Here is a 20,013-nt window from a genome sequence, read left to right as displayed (position 1 = left end):
TGTGAGAGAGTGTAATGATGGCTTTTAGAAACAACAGGTAAGAAAATCATATCTTCTGGTGTGATCCTATCCCCTGGGCAGTATCCTGTGAAATCTGCTATCATTTTTCGGCTGAGGCAGTGGCCAGCCCCTGTGGAGAAGCAGGGATTGCACAGGGACATGCAAATGCCAGCCATTTTCCTGATGCTTTCAAAGTTCTGTGGCCTCCCAGTGCCAAGCTGAAAATGAAAACTAGTAGGAGTAAGCACACTGAAGACACCGCCTGCTGTGGGGCAGGCAGAAGAGGCTGGGCTCTTTGCTTCAGAAGATGAAGAAACTGTAGAAAGTTCTCCAAGACAAGAAGGACCAGCTGCAAAAAGGGATGCCTCCGAGGGGGTGTCTGGGGAAGGAGCTTGAAGAAAAGCCAAAACAAACAGTGGGTGCAGATGCTGGGAAGGAGAATACAGCTTGAGGAGAGAGGAGGTGAGAAACAATGAGCCGTCCGGAGCATGAGCCACTTATGGGAGCAGAGACCATCTGCTCTTCAGCGGCCTGAATGGTGCCGAGCAATATCCTGCATTCCTTTGTTCCTCAGTTTAAAGGGAATTGCAGCCTGCCAGCATTTTGAAAGCCAGACACAATCCCTGAGAGTTCAGCCTTGTCTTACCTTTTGTCTGAGCTTCCTCCAGCTCCTTCTCCTCAAGTGTTTTCTCTTGGAGTCCTTAGTTCCTATCACATTTTTCCACCCTGAATCTCAAGTAGGTGGATAAAAAGCTCAGGAGGAGGTTGCAGTTGGCAGAAGTTAAACAAACTGCCCTGCCTTGGTGCGCTGAGGGTGGGGTGGTGGATAGTGTCTCTCTTCCTGACTTTAGTTGGGGAGTTCAGAGAGGAGAAAGTGACCCAAGAAGAGCAGGCAGCTCATACATGTGAGCTTGAGCTCATGTCTGAGCTTTATTTACTGGCAGAGGCCAATAAATAAAAACTACTTTCAACTTAGTAACCTAAGTAATTACAAGGTCTGAGACCTGTATACCTGGCTAGATAATAATAGTAATGGGTTGAACACGCTTTTCAGGAGGGTTAAGGGTGATACTGGTGTCTGTTACCCTACAAAAGAGGGAGAGAAATGGAGGTGAAGAGCCATGGCGTGCAAGCGCCAGGCAGGATTTATTCATTAATATGAAGTTGAAGCACAGATGACCTAAAGCAGCCTCATAGCACTGGATATCGAAGAATCATAGAATTGTTTTGGTGGGAAAAGATCTCTAAGATCATGAAGTGCAATGATTTTCAACCTGAGACCACCATGGTCATTAGTGTCTTAAACTCTTCCAGGGACAGTGACTCCCTGGGCAAAATCCTTTACTTGGGGGCTGAGGGAGAAGCTGTTCAGATCAGCTCATCTTCCATTCCATGTCCCCCCCTTCTGAGACTTGCAGTTGATGATTTTGTCTTGTAAAAAACAACTGAACTATTACCAGGTGCATTTTCTATGGTCACCTTTTTACTGTGTTGCTGTCTTGAGATGTCCAAACCCTGCATGCAAAAAGCTCCCATCAGAGGTCCTGTTCCTCTGTCACACAGGTTAGGGCTGACATGTGGCTGCTTCTTCCTCGGGTGCTGGTGTGAGGTTTAATGCTGAAAATATTGTTTGCTTTTTTTCCTGCTTAGATTTCCTCCCATCTCTGCCCCATGCATGTATATCTGTATATAATAGGTTCTTTGTTTACTTGGGTGAAACTAATGGACTAAAATGCATCCTTCGGGCATTTTGTGAGCACTTAGTTCAGCCTTCACTCCAGGCCTTTTGTGCTTTGCTGGATTTTCAGTGCTGGCCCTGGGTCCTTTCCCTCTCCTGTGTACATCCCTAGCCTGGCACCACACCACAGGCTCTGTGTTCATGGCCCTGTGACTGCTCAGCTCTGCTGGGATCAGGTGGATGGTTAAATAGCTTTTAGGGTCATATCCACCACCTTTAGTCTCCATGGTGGTTAAGACCTTCAGGTCACTCACCAGGCATCATTTGAATACCCAGCAGTTGGCTTCATACCAAGAACAGGAGGAACAAAGCACATTGTGACTGATCTACATTCTGCCCATCCACCAATACCTGAGCCCTTTCACAAGGCTAAGGAAAGTACCACATGCACTGCACCTCATGAGAGCTGGGACAGCATTTCAAGTCGTGGAATCATTTAGGTTGGAAAAAATGCTTTAAGATTATTGAATGATTCCTAGAATCATAGAATGGGTTAGGTTGGAAGGGATCTTAAAGACCACCTTGTTCCAATGCCCTGCTATAGGTAGGGACATCTCCTACAAGCCCGGATTACTCAAGGTCTCATCCAACCTGATCTTGAACACCTCCAGGGAAGAGGCATCCACAATGTCCCTGAGCAACCTGTTCCTGTGTCTCATCACCTTCACTGTAAAGAATTTCTTTCTAATATCCAGTTCTTCTAATAGACTCCTTCAAAGTTCCTCTGAAATCAAGGCACCTTTCAGCTGCATTGAATAAACTCCAGTCAGCTACCCTCTGTTTGGGAACTGATATTGCCTCCTGCTTGGGCAGCTAGAGGTGGGGGCAGGACCATCAGGAGCCAGAGCCACCAGCTCTCCAGCACTGCTGGGTGACACTGGCTAAGTTGCTGTGAGCTGGGTGTAGATGGAGGCACAACCTTTGGACCAGCAGATGGCAATCCCTGTGAGACACCTGCCCCACGTCCCTCACTCCCTGGCTTACGCAGGCATTAAGGGGTTGGCTTTGTTCTCACCTAGTGGCACTGCTCTGGACTTTGGACTTTGTTTCTCCCTGTTTTTTCCTGACTCCTCCATTCCACTGTAATATTATTTATTTATTTTTCTTCAGTAAAATGAGTTGCAGGCTCATCCAGCTAGGGGCTCAGCCACAAATGACTGGTTGTTCTGGATTCTCCTCCAGTGTAGACACTTGCCCACAGATGCTCCTGCACAAGAGCCAAGAGCTCTGGCTCCTGCACCAGGGCTCAGCATCTTGGAGGGACCCAAGGGCTTCCTGCAGGCAGGATCTTCACTGCCTGTAAGCTCTCCTGGGTAGGGATGGTCTTTATCATTCAGTATGCACCACCAGCACCGCGTGAGGGTTTTTGTCAAAGTGGTTTGTTAAACCTTTATTATATTTATGTAGCTCCCCGGGTGACATGATCTGGAGTTAATTAGTGGAGCCGGTTTGCTTTGTGAATACATCTGCAGAGTTTGTCAAAAGCCTGGGGTAGTGTTTTGAGCTCCTGTTTAACATCTTAGCAAGTCTGGGTGGCTTGGTGGAAACATCAGCATCAGTGGGGCTTGGACACTGAGGATGAAAGTGGCTGTGAACTCTGTTTCGCTTTGCAGGAGGCTTCACCTCTGTTGGCAACAGATGAATTTTTGGGTATGGATGCAATGCTACACAGTGTCCTGACCAGCTGGGATTTGCTAGGAGGAGACCACCTGAAAACTCCTAGTATGGAGGAAGCAAAGCAAGGAGAAGCCCGACTACTCAGGGCTAGAAGCTGACACCTTACCAGCAGCTGGGGCGGGAAAGGAAAAAGAGGAGGAATACACTGCAAAAATGTTCTCCAACATGCTTGAATGAAGCTGAGCAGCTCCAGAAGTGAGATTCTGAGAAAAGCAGGGCTAAGTAAGGACACATAGTGGCCTCTGTGTGAAGGGATATTTTTACTGGACAGGCAGCAGGAAGCATGCTTTTCTTTAACTGACATGTACATCTAGACTATGCTGGAGTACAAAGTCAGCCAGCAGTGCTTTTCTAAAGTGGGAAATCATATTTCGTACTCTTTATAGCAAAATTCTCTGGGAGGGGCACAGAGCTGGTGGGGGGCAGCTGCTGGATTGGGGGATGCTACCCTGCATGATGGGAAACGCCCATTTTCAAGCACATCCCCATCAGCAATGGGGCACATTTGTCTCCTTTGAACTGTGCTGATTTAAGAGAGGCATTTTGGTTCTTTTTTTTTTTTCCCCTGCAAACATGAGGTATCATTCATGACCAGAATGAATCTATGTCTGTACCCAAGTGGCTGTAATTACAATATTCTGTGTTGTATTGCATACCATCTATATATTATCTTTGCATCCTCTGGCTCTGATGTGGAGTCTCTTGATGCTTCAGTTACAAAACTTGGGGTTGGTTTTTTCAGAGGTTTCTAACTTCCCATAGAAGTCTATTCTGGGCTGAAAGTCACTGTGCCAAGTCTTAGGCCCAAGACTGAAATCTCTTTCATGAAATTGTGCTTTGAGGCAGTTTGAATGTTGTTTTAAAACGTAAATAAGAGCATGGGGCAAAATTTATGCCTTGCATGCTGGGAGCAAATCTGACTCCTAAAGAACCTTGATTTTGCATCACCATTTATACAGGTGCAAAAAAAAATGCTGCCATTCTTAGCAGGGTTTAACCCCTTTTCACAAAGCTCTGAATTGCTATTGAGATTGGCCTGCACTTGCTAACCCTGTCCTGCTCCTGAATATCAGGGAGGGTTTGGGTGTCAAAGAGCTTATGGCTTTGACAGTGGTGGAGCCCCCATCTCAGCTGGGTGCAGCTGCAGCACTGAATGTTGAAGGAAATTGGGATTTGCATAGTTTGGTTTAGTCTCCTTTTAGCTCCCAGAAGGAGGCAGGTCTCTAAATTAGGTGCTCTGAATTACTGTTGAAAGGCTTCCCTGGCAGGGAATCTGGGTGTTTGGTGATGCAGTTGCATCATTCTTGTGCTTATAGGCAGCTTTATTGATGCAAACACATAATTTCTGTAAATGTGGAGTATATTTCCTCTCTAAATCCTCTTCTTTTGTCTTATAAAGCACTACCTCTGTTCTGGAGGGTGGGATCATTGCATATGGACAAAGCTATCTGATTTCTGAGAATGACTTTAACTGTTGGTGGCAAGTGGTCTGATTAATTAAATCTAAACAAAAATCCAGGCCATCAGCTTTTAAAAACAGCTTTATTTTGTCTCCGTCTGGATGGAACCACAAGAGGTAAAGTGAGCTGGGGAAGCAGCAGTATTTTCTGCTTGGTCCAGGCACCCCTGCTGCTCCTAATGATGGACTGATGATACCTCACAGCTGAACAGAACTTACCATAATGGGGAAAAAAAAAAAAAAAGCCTCAAGCACATCTCTGTGGTTTTGTTCTCCTCACCTGTGCCCTGCTGAAGTGCTTGGTACTCAGGAAATGCTCTCTCCAAATAAAAGCAGGACACAATGAGGAACTGGGTTTTTCACCTGTAATTTGCTTCTGCCCTGCACAGTCTCTAATAATGATCTCTGGAAGAAAGAAAAGAACAGTTCTTCAGTGCAGACCCTCAGCAGTGAAAAAGCAGGATGCTGGCATGAGGCAAATAACCTGGTGCTTGGCTTCGAGAGAATTGTGACCTCAAATGGCTTGAGGCTACCAGTTTGGAAGCAAGAGGAGCCCTGTGTTGGTGAGGACATCTGTGCCCTCTGCATGCTGAGAACATCTACAGGGTAAATGCTGGTTATTTGTTTTCTGTTTCTGCTTTCTGGAAAGTGTAGGTACAGCCTTAGATGCAGGAGGAAGAGCATGCCAAGGGATCCCAGGGAAGGACGTTATGGTTGCTCAGTAACATTGAGCACAGCCCAATGTAACAGCAATGTGCCCAGGGTCAGGAGAGCATCTGCAGCATAGAAGGGCACAATGTCTGAGCCAGCTGTTTGCATGAGAAAAATGGATCTAAACAGAAAGAAGAAATGGCCAGGAGCAGGATCTGAGTCAGTTAATAAGCAGATGGGAAATCCAAAGAAAAATGTAAAATCATTTGGGGTTTTTTTTTCTGTATTTGAATCTGAGCAACTTAGGCAACTGGCCTGTGGTTCTCGAGGGACTCTGCAAAGCTTTGATAAAAAGAGAAACAGCCAACGAGCAGCTGCTTACCTGAGGTTTCTGCATCACTGCTCAGGAATCATTCTAGGACTGCTCTGCTGAAGGCGAAGGGCAGGCAGAGCAGGCATGCTCTCGCCAGCTGCCACATAAAAGCCACAGGGGACAGAAGGGCTACAGCCACCAAAGTGACATTCCAGAGTAAATAGCTCCGGCCATCTATTTGTTATCATGATGCTAAACTTGACCTGCCCAGGAGAGGCTGAGCAGAACCTCCTGAATTTGATTGCAAGAAATAGAGCCTGCTCTGATGTGGCCATAGAATCATTTTGGTTGGAAAAGATAAACTTCAAGATGACAGAATCACACCTTCTGCCAACTGGTGTGAAAGTCCCCAGCCCACACTGCCAGCAGCTACCTGCAATCTGCCACAGAGTCACAGAATCAACCAGGTTGGAAGAGATCTCCAAGATCATCAAGTCCAACTGATCACCCAACCCTAACTATTCAACTAGACCATGGCAATAAGTGCTTCATTCAGGCTTTTCTTAAACACCTCCAGAGATGTTGATCCCACCACCTCCCTGGGCAGCCCATTCCAATGGGCAATCTCTGTGACAAACTTCTTTCTAAAACCAAGCCTAAACTTCCCCCGTGCAGCTTGAGACTGTCACATCACCCCAGTGATCTCCAGCACCCCCCCACCTTGATTCCCCATTTTCCCAAGAGTTTCAACTCAGAGTTACTTTTCCCGAGTGCTTTGATTTCACCTGTTATTAGCAAGCTCACAAAATTCAGTTTACACAACAACTCTGTCAGCTGGAGCATGTTTACACTCAACTCCTGAGCAGCAGGAAGAGTCAGCCCAAACTTTCCAGTACCAGTGTAAACATCCCAGCCTGCTCCCTGTGCTGGATTGGTTTGGTTTTGGCTTTGATGCTGCTGGAGAGACCCCCACTGCAGAAATGGAAGTCTCCCCACGGTAAGTAGAAAACAGTTTCATGAAGCAAATGGGCTCGTCTGTGCCTACCAAACCTTTGTGCAGCCTTCCTGCAGCTCGCCAGCATTTTGTGCTGCTGTCTGGGTGTAGCTGCTCAGATCTTCACTCCAGTTAAAGAGATGAAATTGCTTTCTTTGTCTTTCAAGTTGCTTGCTCAGAAGTGTTAAGTTGGGCAGGTTTTTGGTGCCCGCTGCTTGTACCCATCCCCACCTCAGATGTAGACTCCTTTTGGCCTCCAACAAATTACATCACCCTTGGCTTTTTGTATCTGTAAGTGGAGATTATGTTTAAGGCACCTGAGTGTACAGGGCTGTTGTAAAAGTTAATTAGGTGGTGGTTTTGCTGCACTTTGAAGATGAAAAGCCTTGCAGTACTTCAGGTAATAATTGCTCTCTGGAGGCTCTCCCCATTGTGTGTCTTGGTTTTGACTCTTGTACTGAGGATGCTGCTTGGTGGATCTCTGGCTGCAGCAGCACCCAGTACAATGGGTGTCTCACCCATCTGACAGTGAGGTCTATTTTAGATGCTGTAATCATCCCATATGTCACAACCTGATGTTCTGCAGCACCCACACGTGAAACCTCTCCCATGCAGAGTATTTGCTTTCCCTCTCCGTGGACTGTGCTGGGGTGGATTATTGTTGGAAGCTCCAAGCTGAGCTCTTCTCTGGGGGAATAGGGTTTGACATGAGCAGAGGTGTGAACCTGCTGTGCCAGAATGCCCTAAACTCCAAGGACTCCAGAACTCTAGAAGATGAATAGGAGTAGTAAAAACTTTTGAAGTGTAAACAGAGACCACAACAAACATCAAAGTGACCAAAGAATCTAGCCCCAGATGAGCTTCTGTTCTGTTTAATGCTGGATGAATGAAGAGAAGTTTTGGGGGTTTTCTGTTGAGGCTGAAGTTATGCCATTGTATTTACTCAGTATTCATTAAGCAAAACTAAAGGGCATGATTTAATTAGAGCACTTTTATCTAATGCTCTTTGTTAAGGTGGAAACTAATGAAAAAGACTTTTCAGTTAAAGCAAACCTTTCTGGTGGATTTTTCTTATTCTAAAGAAAGTGCTAGCCTAAAGGTTGGGTGGGCTTTGATAATTTTCTGTATGTCAGCTGAAGAGGCCTGGACCCACCAGTATTGGGCTGCAGCACTCTTGAGGGATGCCTCATGGAAGCATTCTCCTCCCCAAAACCTCCTGCCCAGAACCAACCTCCTCAAAATCAACCTCCTGCCACAAAGTCACAGAATCCCAGTGTGGTGGTGATTGGAAAGAACCTTTGGAGATTGTTGAGTCCAACCTCCCTGCCAAAGTAGGGAGCAGTTTGCCCAGGATCACAATGTCCAGGTGGGTTTGGAACCCCTCCAGAGGAGGAGGCACCACAACTTCTGTGGGAAGCCTGTTCCTGGGCTCCATCATGGGAAATTTTTAGCTTGTGTTTAGGTGGAAAGCCTCCCCAGAATTTCCTACCCAGAATTTCCTACCCAAACTCTCACTATGCCAGCCCGTGGGATTTCTGCCACTCTCTGGCTGCAGCAAAGGATGCCTGTGCCTAATGAGGGTTCTGGGGCCAGGGCTTGAATCCTTATTATTTCTAATTGTGGCTGTAAGCAAAGGTGGGAATGTGGAGGTTTCTGCATGGCCCTGGCATGTAAATCATGCTTTACACTGTTGAGATCCTTTTCTTGTTTCCAGATGAGGATACAATCTCCTAATCTCAGTTTTCTAAGTGAAAATGCTGAGCCCATGCTGCTGCTACCGAGCTGCTCTCCAGCTGCTGCTTATGCAGCTCCTCAAGGAGAACAGCCCCAGCTCAGACCGGGAATTTCCAACCCTGCTCCACCAGCCCGCGGTGCTCCTCCGCAGGAAGCCAAGCAATCGCTCCTTGGTGGAGCACAAGGAGCTGCAGGGATTGTCTCCAAGCATGCAGACAGGCAGCATCGCTGGCTGCTGCGGGATTCCAGATGCTCAGTGGCACCCCTGGGGGTCGTTTTCAACCCAGCAACGTGCAGGAGGCATTTAGGAAAATGAGCATGTCCAATTGTACTCACGGAGACGGGAACAGGATAGTGAAGACCGCGGGGGGTTAGATCACATCCCACTCGTCAGCGAAAGGCTGGCCACGAGTACCTGAGGAGCACTTGCTGCAGGGGGAGTAACTTGGTGGGAAGCATCAAGGCATCGTCCAGCCACCAAGGCTGGCACATGGAAATGATGGGAATTCTGCATTTGTATTCAAGACAGCGTTTTCAAGGCTTTATATTATATTTTGGGTGAAGCAATAAAACGCTGGTGACCTTCTGTATGTATGGCAGGAGCCAGCAGCATGGGATGTATCAAGGTGCCTCCCACCCAGCCCTAAATGTTCTGTTCATACTTCCAGCCTTTTTCCTCCACTCCCCAGCAAGGCCATGCAGCATAGGTAGTGGGGTAGGGGGTGTCCCTGGGATGGAGGGTTTCCAGGATGGTAGAGGTAGTCCCCAGGGATGGGATGTATTGTGGTGAGGGTCTTCAGGACTGAAATGCCTGGGAGGGGAGAGGTCTCCAGGAGGGTGTCCCTGAGATGAAAGTTCCCTGGGAGAGGGTGGGAGTCCACAGGGTTGGAGGGGGTCCCGGTGATGGGGTGTTCCCAGGATGGGAGGTGTCCCTACCACGGAGGGTGTCTGGGTTGGAAGGGAGTCCTAGTTATGGGGAGTATCTTGAATAGGGAGGTCCTGGTGATGGAGTGTCTCCGGGATGTGAGAAAGAGGGAATGGAGAATGTTCCAGTGATGCAGAATGTTCCAGTGATGGAGAGTGTCCCTGGGATAGCCGGGGGCTCCCGGTGATGAGGCATCTCCGGGATGGGGTGTGTGTGTCCTACTGAGGCTCTGTCCGCGGGGTGGTGGGGTCCTAGTGATGCAAAGTCGCTGGGACAGCGGAGCCCCGATGATGGGAAGATCATGACGCTGCTGCCCCACCCGAGTCCCGCAGGGACGCGCGGCACTGGGGGCGGGTTGCTCCGCCCCGCACCGTTCCGCTCCGCCCCGGGGCGGGAGGTGCTGCTGGTGCTGCCCGGCCCCTCGCCAGCGCCGGGCGGCTTATGCTGTGTGTCCCGCAGCACTGGAGAGGAGCTGGTGAGTAGCGGGGTGGGGGTCGGTTCTCCCTCTGCGGGTGGAGACAGGGGCCAGGGGCGAGACGGTGGCGGTTGGACCTGTGGAAATGCACACGACCCCCACCCCCCCGAGTGTATAAAACGGGAAGGGGAAGAAAACGGAGAGGAAGAGGAGGAGTTTTGTTCTACCTGGCGCTGCGCGTCATTGCTCCGGAGTGACTGCTTCGGGTTGCCTGGGGGTTTATGGGCGAGAAAAATGGTGAGGAACCGACATTTGAAGGGCGGGTTGGGAGAAGAGAGGAGGAATGGAAACGCGAAGGGGTGTCCCTGGCGTCCCTCCACCGCCTGCAGCCGTGCACCCGCGAGGTCCCCGGGGAGCGGTGGGGAGGCTGCGGGAGCTGAACTGGTAAACGCAGCAGGAGCGATTTGGGGTACAGCGGGAGTGGTGTGGATACTACAGGAGAGACTGGGGATACAGCGGGAGCTGAACTGGGAAGGCAGCAGGAGCAATGGGGATGATGCAGGTCCTGAGCTGGAAACGAAGCGGGAGAGGTGGGGATGCTGCGGGAGAGGTCGGGATGCTGCAAGAGCGATGGGTATGTGCCGGGAGATGAAGTGGGAACGAAGCGGGAGCGATGAGGATGCTGCGGGAAAGATTGGGATGTTGTGGGAGCGATTCGGAATGCAGTAGGAGTGATTTGGGATGCAGTGGAAGCTGAACTGGGAGCAGCCCGGCCGTGCTCAGGTGTTGGTAGGTGTCATCTCGTTATCCTGCAGCTAAATACCAGGGAGTTAGGAGGGAAGCAGGCTGCAGCTTCTGGGCTTCATGGAGCTGGTCAGCCTGAGACACGTCTGTATCCCTTGGGAATCAGGGGAGAAAATTCAGCCCATTTTTAAAAATACATGAGTAAAGCGTTTAGCTTAAATAATTTAAGACCAGTAAAAAGTGCATCAGAGTTTGTCTTCTCCCAGCAAGATCAATAATCTTATTTTCTTATCCTTCTGCAAGTGTTGTTCACTGATAAGTTGTTGGGTTTTACCCTCAAACCATAGTGCAGCTGAGGCTCATCCTCCCTTCCCCCTTGTTTTGGTGTTTTTTCTTTAGCTTTAAAAACTGACCCTTAAAGACCCATTCTCAGGTTAAGGGAAGTCTGCCCAGGCATCATCAGGTCTTCATTTCCCCCCATAAGAAGCACTAACATTTCCCATATGGAAATGAAGTTGCAACTCAAATCATTCCCTTGAGATTCCTTTGCTTGAGGTGCCCACAAGTAGCTATGTTTCAGTCAGTTCTGCCAGTACAGGATCATAAGGAAGTGGTTAAACTGGGGGGGGAGGGGGGACAGGGACACTTTTGCAGGTTGAGAGCATTTTCATTTTGTCCAGCATTGCTCAAATGTCTTGGCAGCTTTTCTCTTTTTTTCAAGCTATGTGTTCATTTTCCTCCTTTGGAAGTCCTAGGAGGGTTTGTGTTGTTTGGGTGGGTGTGGGTTGGTGTTTTTTTTGCCCAGTTTTTCATTAGTCAAGTGATAATTCTTCAGTGTTCTTTGTTGTATAATAGGCAGCTTCATTAGCTTCTGTGGAGATGGCAGGTGGAGAATCAAGAGATTAATTAACATCCTTCAAACGACCCTTCCTCCAACCTAGGTGATGTACATTAACACATGGAGGTGTTCCAGTGAAGACGTGGGAGTGACAGTGTTTTGTTGTTTTGTTTTTATAACTGGATTTAAAAAATGCTGATGGCAGAAGCAGTAACTGGCACTAAGTGATTGAATCTGATTAAATTTGCCTTGCCAGTTTTCTGGATCTCGATAAACCAGAGGAGTGTGACTAAGGAAGGGCTTGTTGCTTTATTGCAGTGTTCAACCAGGACCTCAGTGGAGCTGCTTCTCTTGTAACTGCTCTTGAAATCTGCTCCTGAAAGCAAAGAGAAGTCCAAGCATTGACCAGGGCATGCTGTGAGCATGTTTTTCTGTATGACCTGTAAGCAGTAGCTGCTGCTCTTAGTTATTTTTAAAACACTCTGCAGGCATTTTGAAGCATTTCTTGTTTGAAAGGATCCAGAGGAGTTGTTACGTGTTTTCCCTGCAAGAATTAGTCAGTAGCTTGATGGTGAAACATTTTGAGGTTTAGATGTAGTCTGTTTTTTTTTTTAATCAAAGCTTTGCTTGTTGTTGTTGGTTTGTGTTGTTGTTGGTTTCTCATTTTTGAAGTAGATTCAGTGTGACTTTATCAGAAACACTGCAGCACCTAGGTGTGATCTCTTCCCCAGGCTTTGCTTTCAGCAATGTTCAGCCATGTCCCACACAGGTCCTTGTGTTGCAATGGGCCTTCTGCTCCACAAAGCACCCTGACAACCAGCAAAGGAAGCCTTGAGGAGCAGGTTAGGGTCCTTGAAGATGCCTTTCCCCTCCTTCCTTCCCTCCTGCAGCCAGAGAAATGCAGGCTCCCCCAGAGCTATTCCTATGAGCGGTTTGTGCATTTGAAGTTCCTGAAGCTCAGCTCGTAGCAGCGGTGCTGACATCTGAGCAGCCTCATGTGTTTCTTTCGTTAGATGATGTCTGTACTCCAAAAATAGACTTCCATAGGAAAATACAGCTGGGGAAGGAAGCTTGAGCCATGTGTTGTCTAACAGATAACAGAGAAACCAGGTCCTGCTGCAGAGCTGCTTGGAACGTGCAGTCACCAAACCCATTTTTGAGATAAGTGTCCAGAGCTGTAAAACCTGGAATGTGGATAAATTCTTAGAATTTCTGCTTTGTTTTGGCTGAAATGTTGAGAAATGACTCAGTTGTTCACTGGTGGCACGTGGGTGTTGCTGCAGCTGGGACATTGCTAGAGCAGTTGGAGAGCTGGCAGGGGTGGTGACCAGCAGACCTGTGCTTGTTCTCGCGCTGCTGAGCAGCTCATGGCTTCATTTCTACTTTACAGGTGAGGAAATGGAGAGAGCTGTAGACTGATCAGTGACTCCAAGCCTTGGACAGCAAGGTGGTGGCAAAACTGGAGACAGAAATCTGGTGGTTTCCCAGCCTGCTGTCCCTCACCAGGTACGTCCTGGGGGAAGAGGATGTGGTCTGGAAGAACATTTTCAGTTTCGGGGTTGGTTGTGGTTTGGGGTTTTGGTTTTTTTTTAAATTGATTTATTAATTTTTCCAAATGTTTATGTTCAGCAGCACCATGCTGTGCAGCTGGCCTAATGAAAAGGTAACACCATAGTGAAAAGGAAAACAAGTCCTGTTGGATCTGCTCCAGGATGGAATGGGGTTATTCACAGTAAATTGAACAGTTTGCCTGGGGTGGGATGGCTCTTGTTTGCCAATGCATCAGGCTGGCTGCCTGCCCTGTGCCCATGTGATGGACACTAGAATTGTGCTCTGAGAGAAATGCTTTTGGTTTGTCATTTGGATGTAGCAAAATGATAAATAAGGCCAGGTTAGCTCAGGTTTGGTGAGCTCACCTAGAGCAGATCCTGCCTTTGGGTGGAAGGTTGCTCTGATGGCCTTTCCCAGCCAGCTTCCCCAGTGCTGTTGTTGAAAATGAGTACTGGGAATTTGTTCATGTAATGGGCATCCAGCATCTATACAGGAAGGCATTTAATATATAAAGCTGAAAGTGAATATTTATTTGTACAATAAAATATTAAAGTGTGAGTGTCCTGAATGCTGCAGCTGCCTGGATTTTGCTTGTTAAATGAGTTTGTCATTTAATAGAGATTTGGGGTTTGTTGGGTTTTTTTGTCTTAAATAAAGTAGTCTGGAAAAATGGCACCAGGAGCTCCAAGAGAAGCAGGAGTATGGAGACAAACCAGAGCTCTCCTCTTCAAGAACTGTCTCATTAAGTGTAGGACTAAGAAAAGCAGTGTGCAGGTGAGTGGAGTGCTTGCTGCTGCCCTTGGAGCTGCAGCTGCTCTGCATTTATGTGGCTCCTCAGTTGGAGGCAATGCTCAGCTTTATTATAAATGTTTCTGAAGCTTCAAAGACTGCTTTGTATTTTGGGTTGAAATAGGCTTTTCAGAAGGTATTCTTTATTTGCTGTGCAAGGTGCTATCTAGACAATGGTTTGAAACTAGAGCACTATAGATCTAGATTGGACACTAGGAAGAAGTTTTTTTACTCGGAGGGTGGCGAGACACTGGAACAGGTTGCACAGAGAAGCTGTGGAGACTTCATCCCTGGAAGTGTTCAAGTCCAGGCTGGATGAGGCTTTGAGCAGCCTGGTGTGGTAGGAGGTATGACAGAGGGGTTGGAACTAGATGATCTTTAGGGTCCTTCCAACTCAAGCCATTCTGTGAAAGTATCCTTGAATGGATATTGCAATTTGGGTGCCTTTTGAAAGCGTAACTGAGCAGTGTGGCAGGGTTAGACGTCTCCAACTGAGTTTCATCTTCTCTATCCATTTAGCCCTGTGCATAGGTGATGTGTATAACACTGTAAGATGAATTTTGAGGTGAAGAAGAGACAGTGTAATGCTTGGCTAGTCAAGACTAGCCGAGTTCATGGTGTTTTTTTGCTGCTTTCCAAGTAGCACAAGTTTGCTGGTATTTAAATTGTGCAGAATTATCCCTTGATACCTTCAAATGGCTTCTTAGGCTACCAATGCATGCTGCTGAAAATCCTGCTGCTGTGCCAGAGGGGGATTTGGCATGAAGATTACTGATGCATTGAAAATGTTCAGGGAACTTTACAGCCATTATCCTCAGAGTCCCTCCTTTAAGCTTCATGTAACTTAAGATAAACTTTCAGAAGTTCTGCTTTTTACAGCTGCTCTTTGAAGTTTTCCTATTTCTTGCTCTCTTCATACAGGAGGTCCTTTTCCCACTCTTTTTCTTGTTTTGGCTCATTCTGATGAGCATGATGCATCCACACAGGAAATATGATGAGGTGGACAACATCAACCTGGGGAGTCTGGACACCTCCATGCTGGTTGACTTTGTCATTGGATACACCCCACCAACACAAATGGCACGAGAAATCATGAAGAAAGTGGCTTTTGATAACTTTGAAGATGGTATTGAGACCCTGAGCAATTGTTTTTTCTCTTGGTGTATCTCATGTTGTGGTTTGTGTTTGCAGAGGAAGCTCACTGTTGCTTCTGTTAATAGAAAAAAAAGAGCTTCTTTTCCATCACAGATAGAGAACAGATTGTGAAGTATTTTGGGCTGGTTTGGTGGTGGTTTGTTCTTTTTTCTTTTGCTTGGTTGGCAAATCTTCTGGCATTGCCAGCTCCAAGTGGTTCCCATTCTCCTGTTACAGCCAACAAGTGTTTTGTGGCTGCAGGAAAGACCTAAATCTGGTGTACACAAAGGCCCTAAACAGCTCTGGGGCTGATTAATAGTTGTCCTGTCACATCCCAGGGCAAATTGAGGAGGTGATGCTGCCCTGCAGATATTTTAGGTTGCTTTTTCCTCTTCTGTTGTTACTATCAAACTAAGATTTATTAATTTGTTCTTTAGAATGCTGATTCCCACTGACACTGTCACACCTCTTCTTTTGACAGTGATTTTTCTCCCTTTTTGTTTTTTTGGGGGAGGGTCTCTTTAAAGTCCTTTTCCTTACACCACTCACACATCTAATGGGAGTTTTTCTCCCCCAAACTGCTCTGATGTATTTTTAGTTTGGTATCTTTGATTCCCTTCCATGCTTCAAAGGTACCATGGAGACACAGACCAGCCCAACATCTGCATTCTGCTTACACTGTCCTCAAATGCTTTAAGCAAATGGTTTCCAAACAGTTTGCAGCCCACCTTCCTCCCATCAGTGACAAAATACCATGGTTTTTCATCTCTTTAGCCTTTTGCAGAAGACCTGAGAGGTCATCTTGAGCTGTCTGTCCTGCTGCTGAGCAACGCTCCTGCAGGGCTGTGCTTAGGAAAACACTAGGACATTTGTCCAGCTGAGGCCCTCCACAACTACAATACTTCTCCATAACTACCACTCCACAGGCAGCAACATATATCTAACCCCAAAATAAATCCTTAAAGATTAACCCAATGCTCCTTTAGGATTGTTGCATAGTCTTTCACCCTGCTGTGCTGACCCCTGCTTCCATCTTGCAGGCCTCATCACAGAGGAGTATTTAAGCGAGGAGGAGCTGCAAGAGGCTAGTGCTTTAAAAACCTCCAAATTTGTGGGTGTTGTCTTCAAGGATGCCATGTCCTACCAGCTGAGGTTCCCCGATTCAGTTGTTATGTCTTCCATTTACACAGAGTCAAGAGGTAGGTGTGCCTGCTCTTAGATGTGCTCTCTAAGGGGATAAACTCAGAAACCATCCCTGCTTTTCTCTGTTCATGGAATCATTGAATTACAGACTGGTTTGGATTGGGAGGCACCTGTAAAGGTCATCTAGTCCAGCCCTCCTGTGTTCTGCAGGGACATCTTTGACTAGACCAGGTTGCTCAGAGCCCCATCCAACATAACCTGGAATGGTTCCAGGGATGGGGCGTCTACCAGCAATCTGGCCAACCTGGGCCAGTGTCTCAAAGCCCTCATGTCAAAAATGTCTTCCTGCTTATCCCTTCTAAATCTCAAAAATCTGTCCCCATCTTTCTGGTCAGCCCCTTTAACTACTGAAAGGGCACCAAGAGGACTCCCCTTGAACCTTCTCCAGGCTGAACAACCTCAAATCTAACTGTCCTCACAGCAGAGGACTTCCAGCCCTCCCATCATTGTTGTGGCCTTCTCTGGCCCTGATCAAACAGGTCAATGTCTCTGCTGTGCTGAGGACTCCAGAGCTGGCCCCAGAACTGCAAGTGGGCTCTCAACAAAGCACAGGGACTGAATCCTCTCCCTCCACCTGCAGCCCACAAGTGCTGGAGATCAGCCCAAGACATGGCTGGGTCTGGGCTGTGTGTGCACATTGCCAACTCGTGTCCACCAATACCACCAAGTCCTTCTCTGCAGGGCTGCTCTCCATCCCAGCTTATATTGATACTGAGGATTGCCTTGACCTAAGTGTGGCATTTTACACTTGGTCTTGTTGAACCTCATGGGTCTCCAGCTCATCCAGGTCTGATGGTTTAGGTCTGTATTTTGGCATGGTATTGCACATGTTTGCTTATAGAAGTGGTCTCCACCATTGATATGGGGTGGCCTCTAGCTAACCTTGGGGGGTAGGCCAGCTGCAACTCCAGCTTTTTGGGTTTTTGGGGTGTCTTTTTTTGCTTTATTCTGCAGCCAGCTGCTCCAACCTGCGGAAAGGCTGTGAGTCAGTAACCTACTGGAGCTCAGGATTTACAGCTCTGCAAGCCTGCATCGATGCAGCGATTATACAGGTGAGCCTGAAGCCAGAGCAGACTAAAACCCAGGAGGCTGAGATCCCTGGGCTGCAGCTGGGTTTGTGATGTGTTCTGTTAATTGTGTAAAAGACCCTGGCAAAAAAAAAAAAGAGCTTGGATCTGGTGGGAAGGCAGACTATTTCCTGCGTGTGTTTTTTCGGCTGTGTTTCGTACAGACTGTTCTTGTCCAGTTGAATAATGTGGACATTTGTCTTCATTTGTATCTAAATGAGCCTGAACAGTGCATCACAGCAGTCACCAAGACATGAAGGCTTGACAGTGATGGCCCCAAAATGCTGTTTAAGATGCTGTACCCGAAGTGGCTACAGAAAATGTACCGTTTTGTTGTCCATATTTATGATCAGTGCCCTCTTCCCTGTTCCGCTCTCATCATGGTGAGAGTGAATCTCATCTTTTTAGGTGATGGGAAATGCAAGAGGAGGAAAAAAAAGCACTACTTCCTTTTCATTCCAGGTGTTCAGATATTCTCCACTTTCTGTGCTTTTAGGTTTGGATTTGGGGACAGTAAGGTTTAGGGCACTCCAGAGCTCTCCTGGATGTAGATCAGACAGCACAGTGCTGGAATATGTGGCTGTGCTGGGATCACTGCTGTGGGGTGGGATAGGGCTGTGAAATGAGGAATGATGGAAAAATAACTCTGACTTCTCTTCCTTCTAGCTGAAGACTAATCAATCAGTTTGGGAACAACTGGAATTGACAAGAGCAGTGGTGATGGGAGAGGCTGCAGTGGTGGAAATAGATAATTTTCCTCGTGCCATCATTTTAATTTACCTAGTGATTGCTTTCTCACCTTTTGGATATTATTTGGCAATTCACATTGTGGCAGAAAAGGAGAGGAAGTTAAAGGAGTTCTTAAAAATACTGGGACTGCATGACACTGCCTTTTGGTATGTGAATGCTTGACCTCTTCTTTATAACAGAAATACAAAATATATAAACAAAATATACACCCACCCACCCCCAATGCTTTCTAGGATACCTCCTCAATCCCATCCTCCAGTATTGGAATGGTTTTCAGTCTGATGGACTGCAAACAGCCTAAAAAAGTGAGATGCTCTGTAAAATCTGACATAGAGATGCTCACAGGATGCTGTAAAGGGGGGTATTGGAATAAGTAAATTCCAGAGCAATCCTCCTGTGTTTATGCCTGCAGAATTACACCAGGCTTTGAGGGATTAAAGGTGATGATGTGTAAGATTTTAATGCAGTTTGGGTTTTGACTGGGTTTAAATTTTTTTTTTTGGCCCAGTGCCTGTTTTCTGGCAGCTCAACAGTTCACCTAAAGTCTCTCTTCAGAGCTCAGCAGCAGTTTCCCCACACACATAATTAAATGAATCTTACTCTGTAATTTCAATGGGACAGAGCAGCCCAAGCGACAGGGTTTGATTTGATTCCTTACTGTGGTGGAAATTGTCCTGTGCAATATAATGTGGTGATTTTTGTTTTGTTTTTCCAACTGAGAAGATGCACTAATTTGAAATCATTGATAGTTCTAGAGAGAAACTCAGCTTTAGCTTTCCCCTTCACATTTTAGCTGCACCACAGCAGCCACCTGGGATTGTCTGGGTTAGTTCTTTCTGGTTGCTTTTGGTTTCTTTCTTTCCTGGCCGTCAGCTCTCTGGATCTGTGGCAAGTCCTTGGTGACAAATCTTTATTAGTTGAGTTCCTCATCCACAATTAGTCCACTGTCCCTACTCACCCCTTGGCACTGAGCACCTCTGGTCTGGAGAACATCATTTTCCTTTAGCCAGTGGGAAATGGGAGCAGTCTACAAAGGCACACTGGTAATGCAGCTTTGGTTGGCCACTGAATCTAACTCAGAAACTTGTTCCTGAGGAAGCTGGGTCATTTTATGTTTTTCTCTTTACTACCTGTCCCCAAACTGCCCTTCTCTCCTGGGGTCAGCATTGCTCACAGCTCTGTTTTTTTAAAAGAACAGGATTTTATTACCCTGCCCAGCCACTGGAATGACTAATGTATTAAATTTTAAATAGAATTTCTTTAATTATTGAAGCCTACTGCTCGGTTACCATCTTTGGGTTATACCAGGGAATTAATTATGCAAGTTTAAAAACACCCCCCCCCCCCCAAAAAAAAAAGAAGGGGAAAAAAAATAATGAATCATCTAATTGTGTATCTTTCTGATGCTGTGGGTATTGATTTGTATGCTCTAATGCTGAGAACAATTAGAGGGATGTTTACAAAAGCTCTTTTTATTTGGGGACTCTTGTTTTGTTGCAAGCTCGTCCCTTGGTGCAGCTGTCTGGAATATTAAAGAGTGGCAGTTTTAGCTATTTTTGTGTGTAAATAAGTCAGGGTAGGAATTTAATGACTTTCCCCCCTCCCCCCCACTTTTTGTTATCACTCCTAGGCTTTCTTGGGTGCTGCTTTACATGAGCCTGATTTTTGTCATGTCCATTCTCATGGCGGTGATCGCAACGGCCTCTTCCCTCTTTCCCCAGAGCAGTGCCTTTGTCATATTTCTCCTTTTTTTCCTGTATGGACTCTCTTCAGTAAGTATTCCTGATCTTCTTGAATTTGGCTTTCCCATCCCTGTTGGTTATGTTGTGTTGTTTTGTTCTATTTCATCATAGCTTCTGCAGGACCAAATGGTGGTGGATGTCTTCCCTGTCTCCATCCTGTTCCCAGGGTCCACTCCAGTTTGGGATGTGGGTGTTCTGGAACAGGTTGCCCAGGGAGGTTGTGGATGCCTTCTCCCGGAGATGTTCAAGGCCCTGGAACGATGAGGTCTAGTGGAAAGTGTCCCTGCCC

The 20,013-nt window shown here is 46.9% G+C and overlaps 1 protein-coding gene across 4 annotated transcripts in view; it reads left to right on the top strand.

The window, feature by feature from the left end:
- ABCA5 (ATP binding cassette subfamily A member 5) overlaps positions 1-20,013 on the top strand; it is a 63,759-nt gene that overhangs the window by 5,396 nt on the left and 38,350 nt on the right. Inside the window, exons 1-8 of one of the 4 annotated variants that reach the window (XM_068151167.1) lie at positions 9,892-9,966; positions 12,879-12,994; positions 13,697-13,813; positions 14,750-14,954; positions 16,003-16,161; positions 17,120-17,217; positions 17,899-18,128; positions 19,613-19,754. In XM_068151167.1, the coding sequence (XP_068007268.1) occupies positions 13,709-13,813; positions 14,750-14,954; positions 16,003-16,161; positions 17,120-17,217; positions 17,899-18,128; positions 19,613-19,754 (939 nt within the window). In that variant the 5' untranslated portion in view covers positions 9,892-9,966; positions 12,879-12,994; positions 13,697-13,708. Of the gene's footprint in view, positions 1-9,891; positions 10,204-12,878; positions 12,995-13,696; positions 13,814-14,749; positions 14,955-16,002; positions 16,162-17,119; positions 17,218-17,898; positions 18,129-19,612; positions 19,755-20,013 lie in introns of those variants that run through there. The other 3 variants (XM_068151165.1, XM_068151166.1, XM_068151168.1) reach the window with 3 other exon arrangements.

This window comes from Melanerpes formicivorus, unplaced genomic scaffold (genome assembly GCF_026170545.1).
Source record: "Melanerpes formicivorus ecotype bairdi unplaced genomic scaffold, bMelFor1.0.p_v2 SCAF_21, whole genome shotgun sequence".
NCBI classification, from domain to species: domain Eukaryota; kingdom Metazoa; phylum Chordata; class Aves; order Piciformes; family Picidae; genus Melanerpes; species Melanerpes formicivorus.
This window is presented reverse-complemented; position numbering and strand designations above follow the sequence as displayed.